Source organism: Gopherus evgoodei, chromosome 5 (assembly GCF_007399415.2).
Source record: "Gopherus evgoodei ecotype Sinaloan lineage chromosome 5, rGopEvg1_v1.p, whole genome shotgun sequence".
Classification (NCBI taxonomy): Eukaryota; Metazoa; Chordata; order Testudines; family Testudinidae; genus Gopherus; species Gopherus evgoodei.
The window spans coordinates 22,586,476-22,603,185 of record NC_044326.1 but is presented as its reverse complement, the minus strand read 5'-3'; the positions used below and the strand labels follow the sequence as shown (position 1 = coordinate 22,603,185).

The window sequence follows — 16,710 nt, the reverse complement described above, 5'->3', positions numbered from 1 at the left end:
CCCTGGAAATTTCCACTACATGCATCTGAGGAAGTGGGTATTCACCCACGAAAGCTCATGTTCCAAAACATCTGTTAGTCTATAAGGTGCCACAGGATTCTTTGCTGCTTTTACAGATCCAGACTAACACGGCTACCCCTCTGATACTTGATGACTCAAGGGTTTTCTTTAGGCTAGACAATAGGAGCTGATCAACCTTGGCTGTGAGTGGTGTTTTCTTCCAGGGAGCTCACAATGCAACTAGGCTGCTTCACTATTTTGGAAATCAATCAAGGATTCATTACTAGAATTGGTCTTATAACTGCTGAGCTGGGTGTGAGCAGACATCATTAACATCTGGAGCAGAGATTCCCATGATACAGTGCTTCCCTGCTTTTTCTGGTGCCAGAGTTCAGCGCGGTTCTCTGTTCTCCATTCTGTATGCAAATTGAGATGTCTCCCTGTCCCATCTTTCATGCAGATGAGGCTAGGGGAGTTGTCTCTGCTCTCTATTTGGTATGCAAGTAGGATGTCTTCATCTTGTCACCCTTGTCAGGAGGGGTCTAGGTGTGTCTCCCACCGCCCTTCACTGCTCTCTGTAAGTCTTTTCTATGATAGGTTTTGGTTCCAGGAGAGGCTGGGGCAGAGGGTGTCCTTTCATTAGTCAGACAGGCTAGATACTGCGCCCTGGTTCCCTAAGAATACAGAGCTGACTGGTATCTGTTCCTTGAGCTGCATGAAATGTTCTTCAACTGACTGTATTGCACAATCTAGCACCTGGTTAAAGAATTCAACTTTGAATTGTTGTTTGGGGTCTCTTATGGGATTATCCCGTGCCTCATAATCAAAATGTCTTCTTCTTCAGTGACTCTTGTATTCTTGAATGGGTGGGAAAACAGCTTCAGTGTGAAGTTCCTCTGCCAATTTCTGTGCACTCTTCAGAACATTTTGAAATCCCTCATCTGACCGGTAAGACTGTAGGTATGACTTTGCTTTGTCCAGTTGTTCCATTGCTGCAGATATATCAAGATCAACACCTTGGAGTCTCTTGCTTACAACACTTATTTCAAACAGTATGTCATGCCACAACACTAAGTCACATAGAAATTTGAAGTTATGTATGTTTCTGGTGATTCCATTTCCCTCTGCCACTGTTCTCCCATAAACAGTTCCAGTCATAGCATTATCCTCCATAATGGCAACTATGGCATCATCTATCTTCCCAATTTGGTGTTTGATAGGCTTTATTGCCTCCACTTGTCTTTCCCATTGTGTGGCACTCAATGGTTTCAGTATCAGAGAGGATGTTCCCAGATGTTGCTTCAAAATTTGCCATCGATGAGTTGATACAGAGACAAATACATAAATGCTTTAAATTATATTTAAAAATTCAGCAGCCTCACTAGAAGCTGATGCTGCATCACTGACCACCAAGTTCAATAAATGAGAATTGCATGGAACAAAAAAAGCTCTAGGGTTTAACTCTCGGATCCATGTCTGCACTCCTCTCTGTTCTTTCCTCTCATGTTGGCACCATTATCATAGCCCTGACCTCTCATGTCAGCTATCGGAATTCCCGTATCGTCCAGCTTTTTAAGAAGCACATTTGTCATACCAGCTCCTGTAGTATCATCAATGTCAATAAATTCTAGAAAATGCTCTCTGACAGTCACCATTGCAGGGACATTTTCACTAGGTTCTGTTGTTGTTACAAAAAGCACTATTAAAGTCATTTGTTCTGGATGGCTGATGTCAGGTGTGCAGTCCAGAATAACAGACTAATATCTTGCTGACTTCAGATCTACCACAATCTTCTGTTTGACTTTTGTTGCCAGTAACTGTATGATCTCATTTTGAATTGTTTTTCCAAGGTAGTGGTGTGTGTACATTTCTTGGGTGGTGACTCTTAGATGCTCCTGGAGTACAGCATCAATGTCAGCCATCAGCTCCACAATTTTAAGGACATTTCCATTGTTTGGCACTTACAGCTGATCTGAAGTGCCTCGCAGTGCTAGGTTTTGGGTAGCAAGCATTCTTACAATGGCAATGAGCCTTTTCAGAACATTTTGCCAGTAAAGAGACTCTGATGCAATCTTCTCTTGATGCTGATCATCTATAGTGGCCTTTAACTTTAATCTCATCTCAAGCTCTTTCCACCTATGGAATGCTCTCTGGTGATTTGCTGCCTTCTCATGGCATGCCAGATTTCTATAAGGTTTTTCCAGTCCTTTGTTCCTGTAGAACCCAATATGGCTGGAACATTAGACTGGAAGAATTTGCAACAAAAATAGCATATAGCATTCTGAGTTTTTGAGTACCTAAGCCATGGCCTCTCCACTTTGTCACCATTGGGGATTTCATACCAGTAATGTGTTGGATGGAAACTTCTATTTTCATTATCTTTGGGGAACATGACGTTTTTTACTTGCTGTGGCCCATGCAGTACAAGGAAGTCCCTCAGACTACTGCTCAGGTGGATCCACAGTCCTGTATCTAGGCTTAAGGAACTCAAGTCAGCAGCAGCTGTTTCTAGCGCCTCCACCACACTCTTCTCTGATCTACATTTTTCTTCTTCTTCTGCATGGTTACGTCCATTTGAGATGGAGATATGGATGCTGCAGTAGCTGCCAGGTCACCTGCACTCTGACTAACTGGAAGGTCAGGCATCTCCTCACCACTCACATCCTTACTGGGACCAGAAGGCTCACCGTGAACATTTGTGTCTATGTATCTCAGGAGAGCACTTCCTGTTTAGATAGAAAAGCTTCCTTTGCTTTCTTTCTTTTCCTGAATGCTGCCCCAGAGGGACATTTTCTTCTTTCACTCATGACTGCTGTTCTGTGCCAGCTATAGTGGCTCTCAACGCTCAATTGAAGGGGACAAATAAGCAAGCTGGTAGCAGGGCTTGAGTGAGGGAAGATATCAACTTAAGGGCCTAACTGGCTCCTACTACTTCAGTTGAGTGCCTGTTCTCCTCAAGTGGGTTCAGGGAAGCAGCAGGAAACAGGAAGCTCTCTGAGAAGCTGGTGTTTATCAGTCCAGGCTCCTGGGGGTGCTAGAGAGGTACATAAGAGGCTCCTCCTCCTAGCTCTCCTTGCAGCTCCTGCTGCTTTCTGTTATTCCATCTCAACTTTTCTCCTGCCTGCCTGTTATGTCTCTAATTTCCTCCAGCACAGCACTCCACCATCTCTGTGCATCTAGAGCAGAGAGAATCATATGCACCATCAGACACAATTTTCTACACTCTGGGTCCTAGTGGCGCCCCCCTACACACACACACACACACACACACACACACACACACACACACACACACACACACAAAATCTGGCACCTGAGGCAGCCACCTCTGTTCGCCTCGTGGTAAGGCCAGCCCTGCATTTGAGATGCAGCAAGAACTACAGTACTAGACAGGTATTGAAGCAACCCTTTTCTCCTGTTCATGATGCTAATCTCTATTTATCTTCTCTTTATTTGCAGGACAATGCCAAACAGGAGAAAAAGGTATGGTGTGGTTTCTTGTTCTCTCCCCACCTGCCCCTCCTGGGGCTCTCAGCACCCTGAATATTTCCTAGTTATTTCCTTGTTATTCTTTCCTTCAGCTGGATGCAGCTGCCCCGGGATCCTGGCAATACTACTGCATGCATTAGCCCTAGTCAGGTACTAGAGAGCAATGGGAGATGTTCTCTCTCTCCCAAGGTAAGAGTTTGCTGCCACTACTGTGACATCATCTCATACCAGCCCGGGACCTCAGCACAGAGTGTAAGACTCAGACTTGGATATCCAAGTTGCCCAGTGTCGTCATATCCAATAACTCTACTATAGGTGATAAATACCAGTTTATCCTTTTGTTTCTTTAACTGGTTAAATGTTGCAAAAACATTTCTACTTGCTAGAATTTTTAAAATGAATCTGCTTTAGCCCATATCCTCCAGTTCCAATGTATGGTAGAAGGCAGATGTCAGCCAACTTTTCAGCTCCATCATGCTGGGGCTGATATGCCCAAGATCTTGTCCCTGGTGCGATATAGAGCAGTCTTGGGGTTACTCTAACTTACACCAGTTGTCCCTCTCAACTGTTTTCTCTGGCCACACTACCTATTCTGGCCCCATGGGGATTCCATATGACAGGGGAGTCTGCAGGCATCCAGACTTGCACCCACTGTGGTGGTCAGAATCCGTCCATTTAACTATTTCAAATTTTGAATTTGAAATACCAGAAATCTGATTTTAAGAGTTAGACTCAGCCAACCAGAGAAAAGAAATATTACCATGTGTCCAACAAAAATTGAAAATCTAATTGAAATTTTGAATACTGGCTGCTTGCAGTGAACTACTCACAAAAAGCCACAGACTAAGAATCATCTGGCAAATAGTTTCAAACAATAATTATATCTGAGAATATTGTGATCTATTGCCAATCTGTGAAGAGCAAATAGATTAAATTAATTGAACCTATTATTCAATACAGCTGTATTGGATTCAGTGTAGTTAATGAGCAAGGTATTTTTCACATGTTCATCTTATCGTTTCTCGTAGCAAAATGCACGGACATCACCTTAGGCTCTTGTAGTGATGTTCCCTACACCAAAACAATGTATCCTAATTTGCTGGATCAGAAGTCCAGAGAAGTGGTTGAATTCAGCTCTGAATATATTCTCATGAGCGTGCTACACAACTTGCTTCAGGGAGAATGTAATCCTGATCTGAGACTCCTGAGCTGCTCAATACTGGCTCCACGGTGTGAAAAAGACAAAATGATAAAGCCCTGCAGGCACGTCTGTGAAAACCTGAGAAAAAATTGCCTTCCTGCATTTGACACAATAGACATGGCTTGGCCCTACTTCTTAGACTGCGATCGCTTCTTTGCTGGTGAAGAAGAAGGTTGCTTTGATCCACTGGCAAAGCTACGAGGTAAGAACTGAAGCTATACAGGCACATCATAATAAACTATCCATGATTGCTGTAATATACCTACAGATTTTGTATTATACCTTAAAGTCTTACCTGAAATTTTAGAACAACAAGAAACACACAATACTAACTAGCTCATGGAAGTTAAATTGCTTTTGTGAATGTTATTTTTTGTTGTTGTTTAGAGATATATAGTGCAGGTGACCGAAGTCAGTTGAGCTACACCAAGGATGAATTTGATCCAATAGATTTAAAGGACCGGTCTCTATGCTTAAGGCTGAAGTTTACCAGTGTACTGCAGGCCAGTTTTTAGTCAGTGAAGCTCACAGCAAATATGGCTGCACATCTTAAAATATCTGTCATTGTGCAAGTGCAGTAGCTGGTTTTGGAGACTTGGACTAGCATACCTCACACGGAAGAACAAATGAAGGAGGTTCTTGTTCAGATCTAAGGTTTTGATTCAGGTTCATTTCTAATTTCCATACTTCAATTATTGGAAATGTATGTTTTATGAACAGAGGGGCACGTGTTTGTTCACTGTAACTTGATAACCCCACTCTGGCACAAACTTTTTGACCTCACTTAGTTGCAGTTATAATTTTTCTCTGCAGGGGAGCCAGAATTAGCTGAGGAAGATTTAACTGTGGAGGTGCCTACAACTTTAATTCAGTTCACCCATCATTCATATTCCAAAATGGTGAGCATTTTGAAGAAGACTGCTTCTAGGTGCTCCCACATTGCAAGAACTTACAGCATTGGCCGTAGCTTTGAAGGGAGAGATCTTTTTGTGATTGAGTTTTCAACTAATCCTGGACATCATGACCCGAGTGAGTAATAATGCTCCCAGCTGCAGTGTAGACATAACTCTGACAGCTATCCTCTTAGGGTGAGATATGGCGCACTTCTATCATGTTCCCTATAGATTCATGGATTTTAAGGCCAGAAGTACCATTTTAATCATTTAGTCTGACCTTCTGCATAGGACTTCCCTAGATTAATTCTGGCTTCAAGTCCAATAGCTGTCATTGAACTAGAACACATCTTTTAGAAAAAAATATCCAATGCTGATTTTAAAATTTCCAGTGATGGAGAATACATCACCACTCTTGGTAAGTTGATTCAATGGTTAATTACCCCACTTCAATATTTTTACCCTATTTCTAGTTTGAATTTGTTTAGTTCAACTTCCAGCCATTGAATCGTGTTATACCTTTCTCTGATAGACTGAAGAGCCATCTGTTATCAAAGGTCACACAGGAAGTCTGTAGCAGAATAGGGATCTGAATCTCCCAAGTCCCATGTTAGAAGCCTAACCACTAGGCCATTCTTCGCCTCCAGTTAAAGGAACAGTGGTAGCACTGTCCTTAATAATATAATGTTCCCTCTTCCAGCCTACAAACCAGTAAATAAACATGTTTTAAAATAAAACCATAATTGGCAACATGTTTTATCATAAAAATCATACTTTAGCAAGCAATTACACCACTCTGAACAGCATAACGGGACTTTAAGGAGGGCAAAAATAACTCCCAGCTCAGGATTCAGCTGTCTGCCACTTTACACAAAGAAGAAAAAATCCTTCAGAATGCAAGCACTTACTTGCTGAGCTTAGAGTGAGGACCTGGTCTGGGCTCTGGGTTAGCACTTAGGTGCTCCTCCTGTGTCCCAGTCTCACCCAGCTCTGCCCTTAGGGAAAAGCAGGCCAAACCTCCTAACGGACCTGCTATTCTTGATTGGTCAATATTTCCTCTTGGCCCTTCTAGGCCTCTGGAGGACTGCCTTGTTGGTCACCCGGTCTAGAAGGTTTTTCCTTGGGCGCGGAGTGTCAGGGTGCTCATGCCTCCCGCAGAGGATAGAGAAGGCCTGATAGATGCCATCACAGTGTAGTCTAGATGATGTCTTAGCCAAAGATTCTTTTCCTAGTTGTTTTTGTTTGCATTCCTCTGAAAATACTCTTATTTATAGTTAGTTTTAGCTGTTCTCATCATTAACCACAGGGATTGCCTCATAACATTTGTGAATCCTTAACAAATAGTTCACTTTATTGTATAAAAAATATATATTCAATTTGTTAACTGACTTGAAGTTGGTGCAAATGGATCTGGAATTGACATGATGTTTACAGGAAAATGCATGTTAAATTACTGTAAATAAAACTCACTGGCTCATCTGTCAGCTATCTGCGTTGCACTGGTTTGGGAAGGCATCCAATTGTTCTCAGAATTACAACAAATCATCTCATTACTCCATCTTTCCACAGTGAAGCCAGAATTTAAGTATATTGGAAACATGCATGGAAATGAAGTTGTTGGGAAAGAATTGTTAATATACCTTGCACAATACTTGTGCTCTGAATATCTCCTTGGAAACCCCAGGATCCAGACTTTGATAAACAACACTAGAATTCACCTTCTGCCTTCACTGAACCCAGATGGGTATGAACTTGCTGCAGAAGAGGTAAAAGACCTTTTACAATTAAGTGAATATGTTATAAAATTCCTTGTAAAAGAGAGGAAAATCTGGGGTTTGGGAAATTTGGGGTTTGACAATAATTGATTAACAGATTTTATTCCCATCTGATTTGCTGGGCAGCTGCTCTGTAGTGCCCAGATTAACAAAACTAACAGGTAATTTGGACCAGATTTTCCATTGTTCCTGCTTGTACACTGGAGGTCTGATACGGATGAAAGTCTTTTTGGCACATTCAGTAGCCTGCCCAATGAGTCAATTTTGATGATTGAAGCTGATCCTTTTATTTTGTACTAACTTGTCGTTTGATATATTTTCTCTCTCAGCTAGAAGATCAGATGTAATTAAATATTAATATTTCTTATGCTTGCTGAACCCTGATTTAAACCCTGTTTAACAGCTGCTGTGTTCCACCTTAGAGTCACATCAGTGGTGCTCAGAAGTGCTTTTGAGGTCCTTTGGGATAGAGGGTGTTCTATAAATAAATATATTATTTCCACTTTCTGGACACTTTTAACAAATCTCTGGTGCCTTTTTGGCATTTAAAACTTCCACTTGTTCATTAACAAATAACATTTTTAGAACCCCAAACATTATGAGACAGGCAGGATTGGATCTGTTTAATTAGCTTGCTTTCTTTACTGTAAATTAGGGAGCTGGTTACAATAGTTGGATTAATGGACGTCAAACTGCTCAGAACCTTGATCTTAACAGAAACTTCCCTGACTTGACATCTGAAGTTTACAACAGAGCTGGGCTCCGATGGGCACGCCTAGACCACATCCCCATTCCACAATCCTATTGGGAGGGTAAGGTATGAATTACAGACGTTTTATCAAATATATTGTCGAAAGGCTCAGATAATTATGAATATTGAAAAAAATCAATACCAAGTTATCCTTGATGCTTGTTTTAGCTTAATGCTATACTTATAAGGAGGACTAGTTGGATGTGCATAGGATTTGTATGATAAGTCATGGCTGGTCATGGCAGAAAAGGCAGATGTCTCAAATGAATAGCAAATAAAAATGTCACAAGTTTCAGTATTTCATTAAACTATATGCTATTGTACAATAGAAGCCATTTGGGAGGGCCTGATTTTTACAAGTGCTGAGCACCCACAACTCATATTGACTTGATTATTAATTAATTATTATTATTACATTTATTATTTGTATTGCGGTAGCTCCTGTCAGCCCCAGTTGTCGCTCAGTGCTGGGCAGACAGAACACCAAGCCGGTCCCTGTCCCATGAAGCTCGCAGTGATTTCATTGGGAGTTATGTATCCTCAGCATTTCTTGGAAATGACCAAGCTCACATTTTAACAAACAGATCAGGTAACTGAAGCTGTTATCTCAGTGCCTGTTAGTTCACACTCCCACCCACCAGCAGCAGTACTGGAAGGTGGGTGAGAGAAAGCAGCTGTTACCTCTCCTTCCCGGTACTGGGAGCAGCAGGAGCAGCACTGGGCCTGAAGTTAATCATCAGCAAGTTAAGTAAGGCACGTGCTTGCATAGTAAGAGTGTGATATTCAGGAGTGTTTTAGTTCCTAGCCCCGGTCACAGGACAAGTGTACCAAAGGCTGTACATATTGCAGGGGGCGGTATCCCCCAGCTCCAGTGGCTGCAGTTGCAATTTATCCCCCTACAAACAGAAGAAACACAGAATCCATCACCTACTGTAAGTGTGAGGCAAAATACTAGTCCTGAGTCTGGGAGCTCCTCTCTCGCTTCAACTCCCCATGCAACCCTTGTTTTCAACTGGGTGGGTTTTCAGTGAAATTGGTTCCGTTGTTTGCCAGCATGCCATCCCAAATGTTCAAAGTCCCGGAGAGGATGGATGATACAGAAATTAGGATGCTAGCAGAAGACTCTGGAGAGTCCCTGCTTCTCCGCAGACCTTCCTATGTGATCACGGGCAAGTCATTTAGTCTCTCTGTGCCTCTGTTCCCCATCTGTATAATGCAGATAATAGCACTGCCCTACCTCACAGGGGTGTTGTGAGAATCAATACATTACAGAGTGTGTGTTGCTCAGATATTACTGTAATGGGGGCCATACAAACCTACAACTTCCATGACAGCTGTGATAAACGTGCTGGTTATGCTCTGGTCCTGCAAGCTATCCCATGTAGCTGGAGCCCTGAGCCCAGCTGACTTCTCTCAAGGCTCTGTGTGAAGCAGCTTGTACAGAGGCCCTACACTAGTCAGATTCTCCCCGGACTCCTGTTGTGCCGTTACAGCCCCTGTAGGCCATCGCAGTAGCATACAGAGGCCTGGGTGGGTGACAGAATTTGTCCCTAGTATTTTTGTCCCAAATTTCCCACTGTTGCTACCCCAAGTTCTGTTCCCCTAGTAACACGAAAAGGAATAGGCAGCCACTGGCATTTTAACCTCTCTGTTGTCTAATCCTGCCCTGAACAGGAACAAAATGCACAAAATTACTGAGGGTTTTCAACATACCAGAGGCTACAACCGTTCTACTGCACGCCTTTCATTGCATTTTACAGGGGAATTAGCCATGAAGGAAGTGACTATTTAACACACCACAAATGCACGCAGAACTTGTTCCCTCCATAACGAGCAGCTCAACAACATACAAAGTACCTTCTGATGTGTGCTGTGTAGAGAGAGAATGAGAGAACCTGTCATCCTGTGACCTTGAAGGCACACGCAAAACTTCTTTGGCAACTACAGTTTCATTTAGCTAAGGGATGAAACTGCATGAATCTTCTCTGAGTCCGGAGTTAACCTACTCCGACAGCAGTGGGCACAGAAGAGCCAGATGAGTCGTTGATGTAATGAGCATCAATTTTGCTAGGGATATGAACCATTTACCTTAGTGAGGGGAGGCAGTTATGGAACTCAGCTTTGTGCATTAATATGTCTGCTTCAAAGCTAGCCTTTCAACTGCAATTTACTTAATAGTATTTATTACTTGGCTTATTACAGTAATTATGCAGGTATTCCAAAGCACCACATGGAGATCGGAAAATTGAAAGCAAGCTCTTTAGCTCTTTGCCAGTCACATAAACTCAGAAAAAACCCTTCCCTTCCCATAATCCTTGCCCTTACAACAAGCTTTGTTCTCTGTTATTACCAATTATTGTAATAAATGGTCAGAGTTGAAATTGAGAAACATTATCAGAGATTAAATAAATTAAATTGCCTTGATTCATAGAGGATTTGGAGGCTTATAGTGGAGGCTGGCAGAAACTGTAGGAAATCTAGTCCAGTTGTTTCTAAAAGAAAAAAAGAAAGCATCTTTACAGACCATATAGACAGTGGCTAAATACAATATAATTGACAGAAATTGGAATCAGGTTTAAAAAGGGTAATGGCCAATCACTGTATTTATGGCCAAATTATCTAGCTCCTTTCTAATTGTATCTTAAATTGCTCTTGCAAAATGGATAATTTAAGAATGATTGTCTGTGACTGAAAGGCAAAAGACTTCTGGTGAATTAATAAGCCACATAAAAGAAAAAAAATCTATGAATAGTCAAAGGGTAGAGTCTGATACCATTGATGGAGCTGAACCAGAAGGATGTAGATTTAAAAATATAGTTTCTTTAAAGCTAAATTGCTGTATGGGTTGCAAAACCTAATTGTTTTCCACAAAATTTGCAGCGATAAAATAATAATGGTGTCAAGTTGTTCTACAATAACGCAAAAGCAGGCAATGAGGTACAAACCCCAAATGAGTTGTGCTTTCTATACTTAGATTTCACCAAACCAATTATCAAGTGGAAACTCATCAGGCACTATAACAGCCTAACCATGGAGTTACAGAGAGTCCCCTTGGATACTCCAATCTGTCTTGCCACACAGGCGAGCCTACCTTTGTGATAAATGGTCCCTTACACCAAGGATCACAGCAATATTCAGGTTACAGTCTGTCCCAAAGGACCATTCACTTATCCCAGGTCAGTTGCACTTTAGATCTCACGCTAAAGACAATGCTTGTAGCCAATACTATAATAAACTATCTAAAGATTTATTAACAGGGAAAAGGAAATAGAGTTATTTATAAGATGAAAGCAGGTAAACACACACACACACAAGTCACAATTTTACATTTGAAAAGGTAACAGAAGTTTCTATAATAAACAAGCTGTATATGTCCTAAAGGACTAACTTAGGCTAAGCATCAGGAGATCCCTTGCTTGTGCTTAGAAGCTGTGCCCCCGCAGAATCCAGGTGTCATAAAGATACAGTTCCTTCTTGTTAGGGTTTTTTATTCCCTTTCCCCCATGTGCTCTAAGCTGTGAACTCATATGATGGGTGGAATCAACTTGCATAACTCCTCTTCATGAGGTGTGGAGGGAAAGAGCAGAGAAACAAAGACTTTTGTTCTCTTCAATGTCCCACAATAGTCCTTGTGGTGTTGATGGACCTTCCTTGTTAACCAAGATGTAACAGCTTTGGAGGTCAGCACTTCACACTAGTTAATGTCTCTCTCCTGTCTAGTGATTTAGAACGTAACAGAGGCTTATATTACAAATGCTTAAATATTACCTTACAATATAGGATACAGGTGCTGTCAGTGAGATTAATGCACATAGCAACTCACCAGCAGTCAAGAAAATCTTAACACTAAATGCAATCTTGTAATTCTAATACCTATTTTAATAATATCAACACAGAGGTGAGCCAGACTGATTCCAGCTAGGTATTTGTTCGTATTCGGTTGAGACATGGGGATTGTGGCATGGGCTGGAAGCTGGTCTGCCAGCATCACAAACGGGCTCACCATCTTGCGGAGTAAGTCAGTATCTACCAAGGAAGTAGGCTAGAAAGAAACATGGAGAGAGGTTGAGGTTAGAAGTTTTCTGAATAAGACATTTAATCTGGGCTTGTCCCAGAAAATATTGATATAACAGTTAAATAAAAATTTTTTACTGAAATCTGAGTGTATCTATTTCCTTAAGAATAGGCCAGGGTCTGTGTTCATGCCTATCCATTGCTTCAGAGAAGAGCAAAGAGCAGACAGGTTTGTGTCCTGAAACCAGAGAAGATGGATTGAGCCCCCTCTGCAGCAGGCTTCCCAATTACTCAACAGCTTTTGTGTGGGCACTGACAGAGCTGGGAGGCATCAAAATTGCCACAGCATGGTCCGTTGGTCATCCAGCTGATCCCAAGAGGAAACCTATGAGGGCATCAGTACTTCTCCAAGCTGTATTAAATTATTTCTGCAGTTTCTGCTTCTTAGAAGGGATGGAGTTAAAGGGAGCCAAGGCTTGGGAAGGAAGCCCAGGAATCAGTCCAGAAGGGTCTGACTTTTCTTATTGATTTCGTGGGATCCAGGAAGTCAGGTCTCAGATTCCTTGTGGAAAGCCCACTCTCACTGCAAACCCAGAAGGGAGCATTCCCCTGAGACTCCCCGAGTTCATTCTCACAAAACTCTCTGAGCAATTTTCTCTCCCCCACCTTTGGTGTGTGTACCTATGTGTGCCTGAAAGATTTCTCTAGCGTCCTTTACCCGTGGAACTCAACTCCCCAAGGCTTTTCAAATGGTCTCCCTTCTTCTGCACCATGAGTAAAATCCTCTCATGCTCTTGAACATATGGGGGAATTGCCATATTATCAAACTTGACAATGGTTAGGCAGCCAGTGTGCCTGACATGCTGACAAATATTGTCTCATTGTTCCTTTGTATTCCCCTGTCTGACTGTCTTCACCTGTTTTCTCTTGTCTTACTGTAGATTCATTGGGGCAGGGATCATCTTTTTGGTCAACAGTGCCTAACACAATTTTATCTTGGTCCATTACTAGGGATCCTTTGTGCTACTGCAATGCTACAAATGAAAATGAGAATGATAACTTCCTTCTGAAGGACCTCTCTGCTTCTTTTTTCACAGGAATAAGTGGCATTGGGTTCACTTTAAAACGCAGAGTCAATTGTGGGGAAGCAAGGAGATGATAGTTTCCATCCACTCCTTGCATGTCTTTCTCTCTGGGCTCACCTGTAATACTATAGTTTTTAGTGATACTGGCATGCAAATATATGCAAAGGTATTTTTTTGTATTGGAAACTGAAGCATAGCTAATAATGGGGATGTAGAACTTCAGTTATCTCAAATGATGATAAATGACAAAAGAATTTGACATGCCAAGTCCTGAAACGCATGTTCCTAAATGCTAACAATACTTCACTTCTCTACTCCTTTTCCTGTTTACACAGGGTCATAGGTGCCCACAATTCTTCACCACTCCTTCTGGTCCTTGGCACAGGATCATAGGTCTTGGAGTTCCAGTCCTTTTCTCTTCAAACTTCTCTTGACAGTGTCTTCCCATCGTATCCTAGGTATTCCATGCCCTTACTTGCTGTCCTCTTCCTCCCATGCTTTCTTTGCTGGTCATTCTTATCACATGTCCATCCAACCTCAAAAGTGTGCTCTCCAGCCTCTCTATCATTAAGAATTCCAAGTTCATCTTCCTCTTAATAGCTTCCATGAGAACTCTGTCTGTCCTCTGGTCACCTGCCATTCTCCTCAGTATATTTTTTTCTATTAGCTGTATCTTCTTTTCTTCCATCACTATAACACTGATTTCAATAGATCAGACAGGAACTAACTTAATTTTTTTCTTTTAGCTTTTTACTTAATTGCCAGTTCCACAGTACTTCTACCAGCTAAATGCTAACAACAATGAAGTAAAAATAATTTGTGATTTCTGGAGTGTTGTTATTCTGTCCACCACTATCCCTCCCCTAGTTCTTACCACATAGCCGCCTGTCCCACAAGGTCCTGGGACTATAAACTGTTCACTAATGAATTTTTATGCAGTGCCGTAGGAAAAATACACCCTCACTGTTTTGAGACATCAAACAATCAGACAGATTTCTCACTGCTGCTGCCTAGAGCTAGCACTGCAGCCTTTGTTACACTTAGACCCAGATTTTTAAAGGTATTTAGGTGTTGTGACACTCAGCATTTAGGAGCTTAAATTTCATTTTCAAAAGGGATTTACGCTGTTAGGAACCAAAATCCCATTGGAAGTTGATGGGATTTAGGCACCTAAGTACTTAAATCACTCTTAAAACAGCTTCTAAATAACTTTGGTGTTGAAACACTGAGCACTCCAACCCCTAAATATCTGTTCAGATTTCATTTTTATTAACTTTTCTTAGTGTTTTCAAGCCAGCTGACAGCATCCTTGCTGGTTGGTGTATATGCCCAGAATAGTTATTATTAAATCTTACAGCCAGATGTTGGATATATCTAATTGATGTCATTCATCCAGTATTTTCTTCTGAGCCTGGCACCCTGACATACAGCAAATGCCACCTGGCAAAATACTGACACAAAATAAATGAAGCCCCATTGTCTACCAATGGCTACATGCTCTGCAGAAGAGCCCTAATCAGCAACTGGCATCAGTATAAAGGACCATTCATATGGGTCCTGGGAAACAGTTGCCCTGGCTATCACCAGAAAAGGTGTTTTCAGGTTGTTCTGCACTGGTTAGTGTGCTTGTGCATACTGCCCTCTACTAAATGAAATGGCAGCCCCGCTCAACAAATATGTTATAAGCATCCATACCAATGGCTAGTCTACAGTGGATATAAAGCCTAATGCTGCTTCAGCTGCCTTCCTCAGTTACCCAGCACCTACTACACATTAAATGGCATAATAGTATTCCACAGTGGTATCTATGCCACTTGGATAAGAATGCCACTTGCTTTACTGAACTGTCAACACATTTCCTGCAATACTTATGGGGGTGCACTTGGGAAGTCACTCATGCAAGTGACCAGATGACCAAGGGATGGTCATCCTCCAACCTTGATTATTTTCTGGTCGCAGATTGTATTTAAGCATGAGGTGGCAGAGGGTGTTAGCAGCCCTGCATAGAGCCATGCACAACTGGGCCCAAAGTAAGAAAGCCTGACCCTCCTTCGCTTTACACCTTGTGTAGTCTTTGACATTTGTGCAAACACATTGCTGTTCTCATTTGGTACCATTTTACAGCCACTTTGCACTCACTTTCCACAGCTGTCAATGATCCCACAAGGTGCAAATGGAAGGAAAATCCCTCCCTACAACTAACACTCTGAAAGCTGTATTTCAAGGATTACCCTAACTGGCCACCAGCTGTCACTGTTGCATTTAAGGAGTAGCTAATTATAATATAGCCCTGAATGAAATTTATTCCTCAGTAACTACTGAGGCCAGACAAGGCCCTCACTGCTTCAAAGGAAACTGTTTACTTCATGGCATGAAACGGCAACATGAAGAATCCTATGGCTTAGATTCAACACACTGAACTCTTTTGCAAGCAATGCATGGCTATACCAGTGCATATCATGGACATGGAGACACTTTTCTGTCTATTTTGTCACAGTTATTTTTAGGAAAAGTCAAGGACATGTCATGGGCAATAAACAAAAATTCACAGGAACTCATGACTTGTCTGTGACTTTTCCTAAAAATAACCAGGAGGGAGGGCTGATGGGGAGAGAATTACAGTTGGAACCCCGTGAAGTGGGGACTGACAGCTTGAGCCTCCCTGCCATGCAGGAAGGGGGGACATTGTCCCATCCCCAGCCCAAACTACAAGGGCATGCACGAACAGAACTGGCCCCTGCTGAAGCCGATGGGCGGGGGCACACAGCCCCGGCTCCAGTCCTGGCGACAGCCATGGACAGCTAAAACCAAAGAAGTCACGGAGGTCCGGAAAAGTCATGGAATCTGTGACTTCTGTGACTAAATCGTATCCTTAATTATCTTACAAGAGTCAATGTAAAGTTGTTTTCTACCTTGTCTTTCAACAGGTGGTGAACACGAGGATTTTGCAGTTGAGTCCCAGTGTATCCAGGGAAAATTTTTAAAGCAACATGTTACATTTTCATTAAAATGTGACCACTGTTATGGCCCTTAATCTTGTTGCAATCTGAATTTTAGTTCAAATCATATATTATTATTTATTTGTATTACTGTAGCACCTAGGAGCCCCAGTCATGGACCAGTCCTCCGTTGTGCTACTTGTTGTACAAACACAGAACAAAAAGATAGTTCAGATCAGTCTTTTCTCCAGGTTGTGTTCTTTTTCCAAAAATGGCTATTGCCTTTGGGGTCTGGATGGCTAGGAATTGTGAGTCTGACTTTCAATTTTGTTATAACAATTTTGTTGGTCTTGGAGAAAGGGAAGATCCCTGGATTTTGGGGTCCAAACTCCATGCTTGTTACATGGGACAAATAACCACCACCCCATCCCCTAACAAGAGAGCTGGGAATCATACACAGTTTTCTTCCCCACCACACTGCTATCTGCAGGTGTTTCTATGAGAAGGGCCATGCTGGACCCAAATTATTTTAAGTGAATCCATTCTAAACAGAATGTTCACTC

The 16,710-nt window shown here is 41.9% G+C and overlaps 1 protein-coding gene across 1 annotated transcript in view; it reads left to right on the top strand.

The window, feature by feature from the left end:
- The window catches only part of CPZ (carboxypeptidase Z), a 64,229-nt gene that overhangs the window by 31,412 nt on the left and 16,107 nt on the right, over positions 1-16,710 (top strand). The window contains exons 2-6 of the mRNA XM_030563638.1: positions 3,460-3,483; positions 4,518-4,892; positions 5,504-5,719; positions 7,153-7,349; positions 8,014-8,175. Of these exons, the coding sequence (XP_030419498.1) occupies positions 3,460-3,483; positions 4,518-4,892; positions 5,504-5,719; positions 7,153-7,349; positions 8,014-8,175 (974 nt within the window). The remainder of the gene's footprint in view (positions 1-3,459; positions 3,484-4,517; positions 4,893-5,503; positions 5,720-7,152; positions 7,350-8,013; positions 8,176-16,710) is intronic.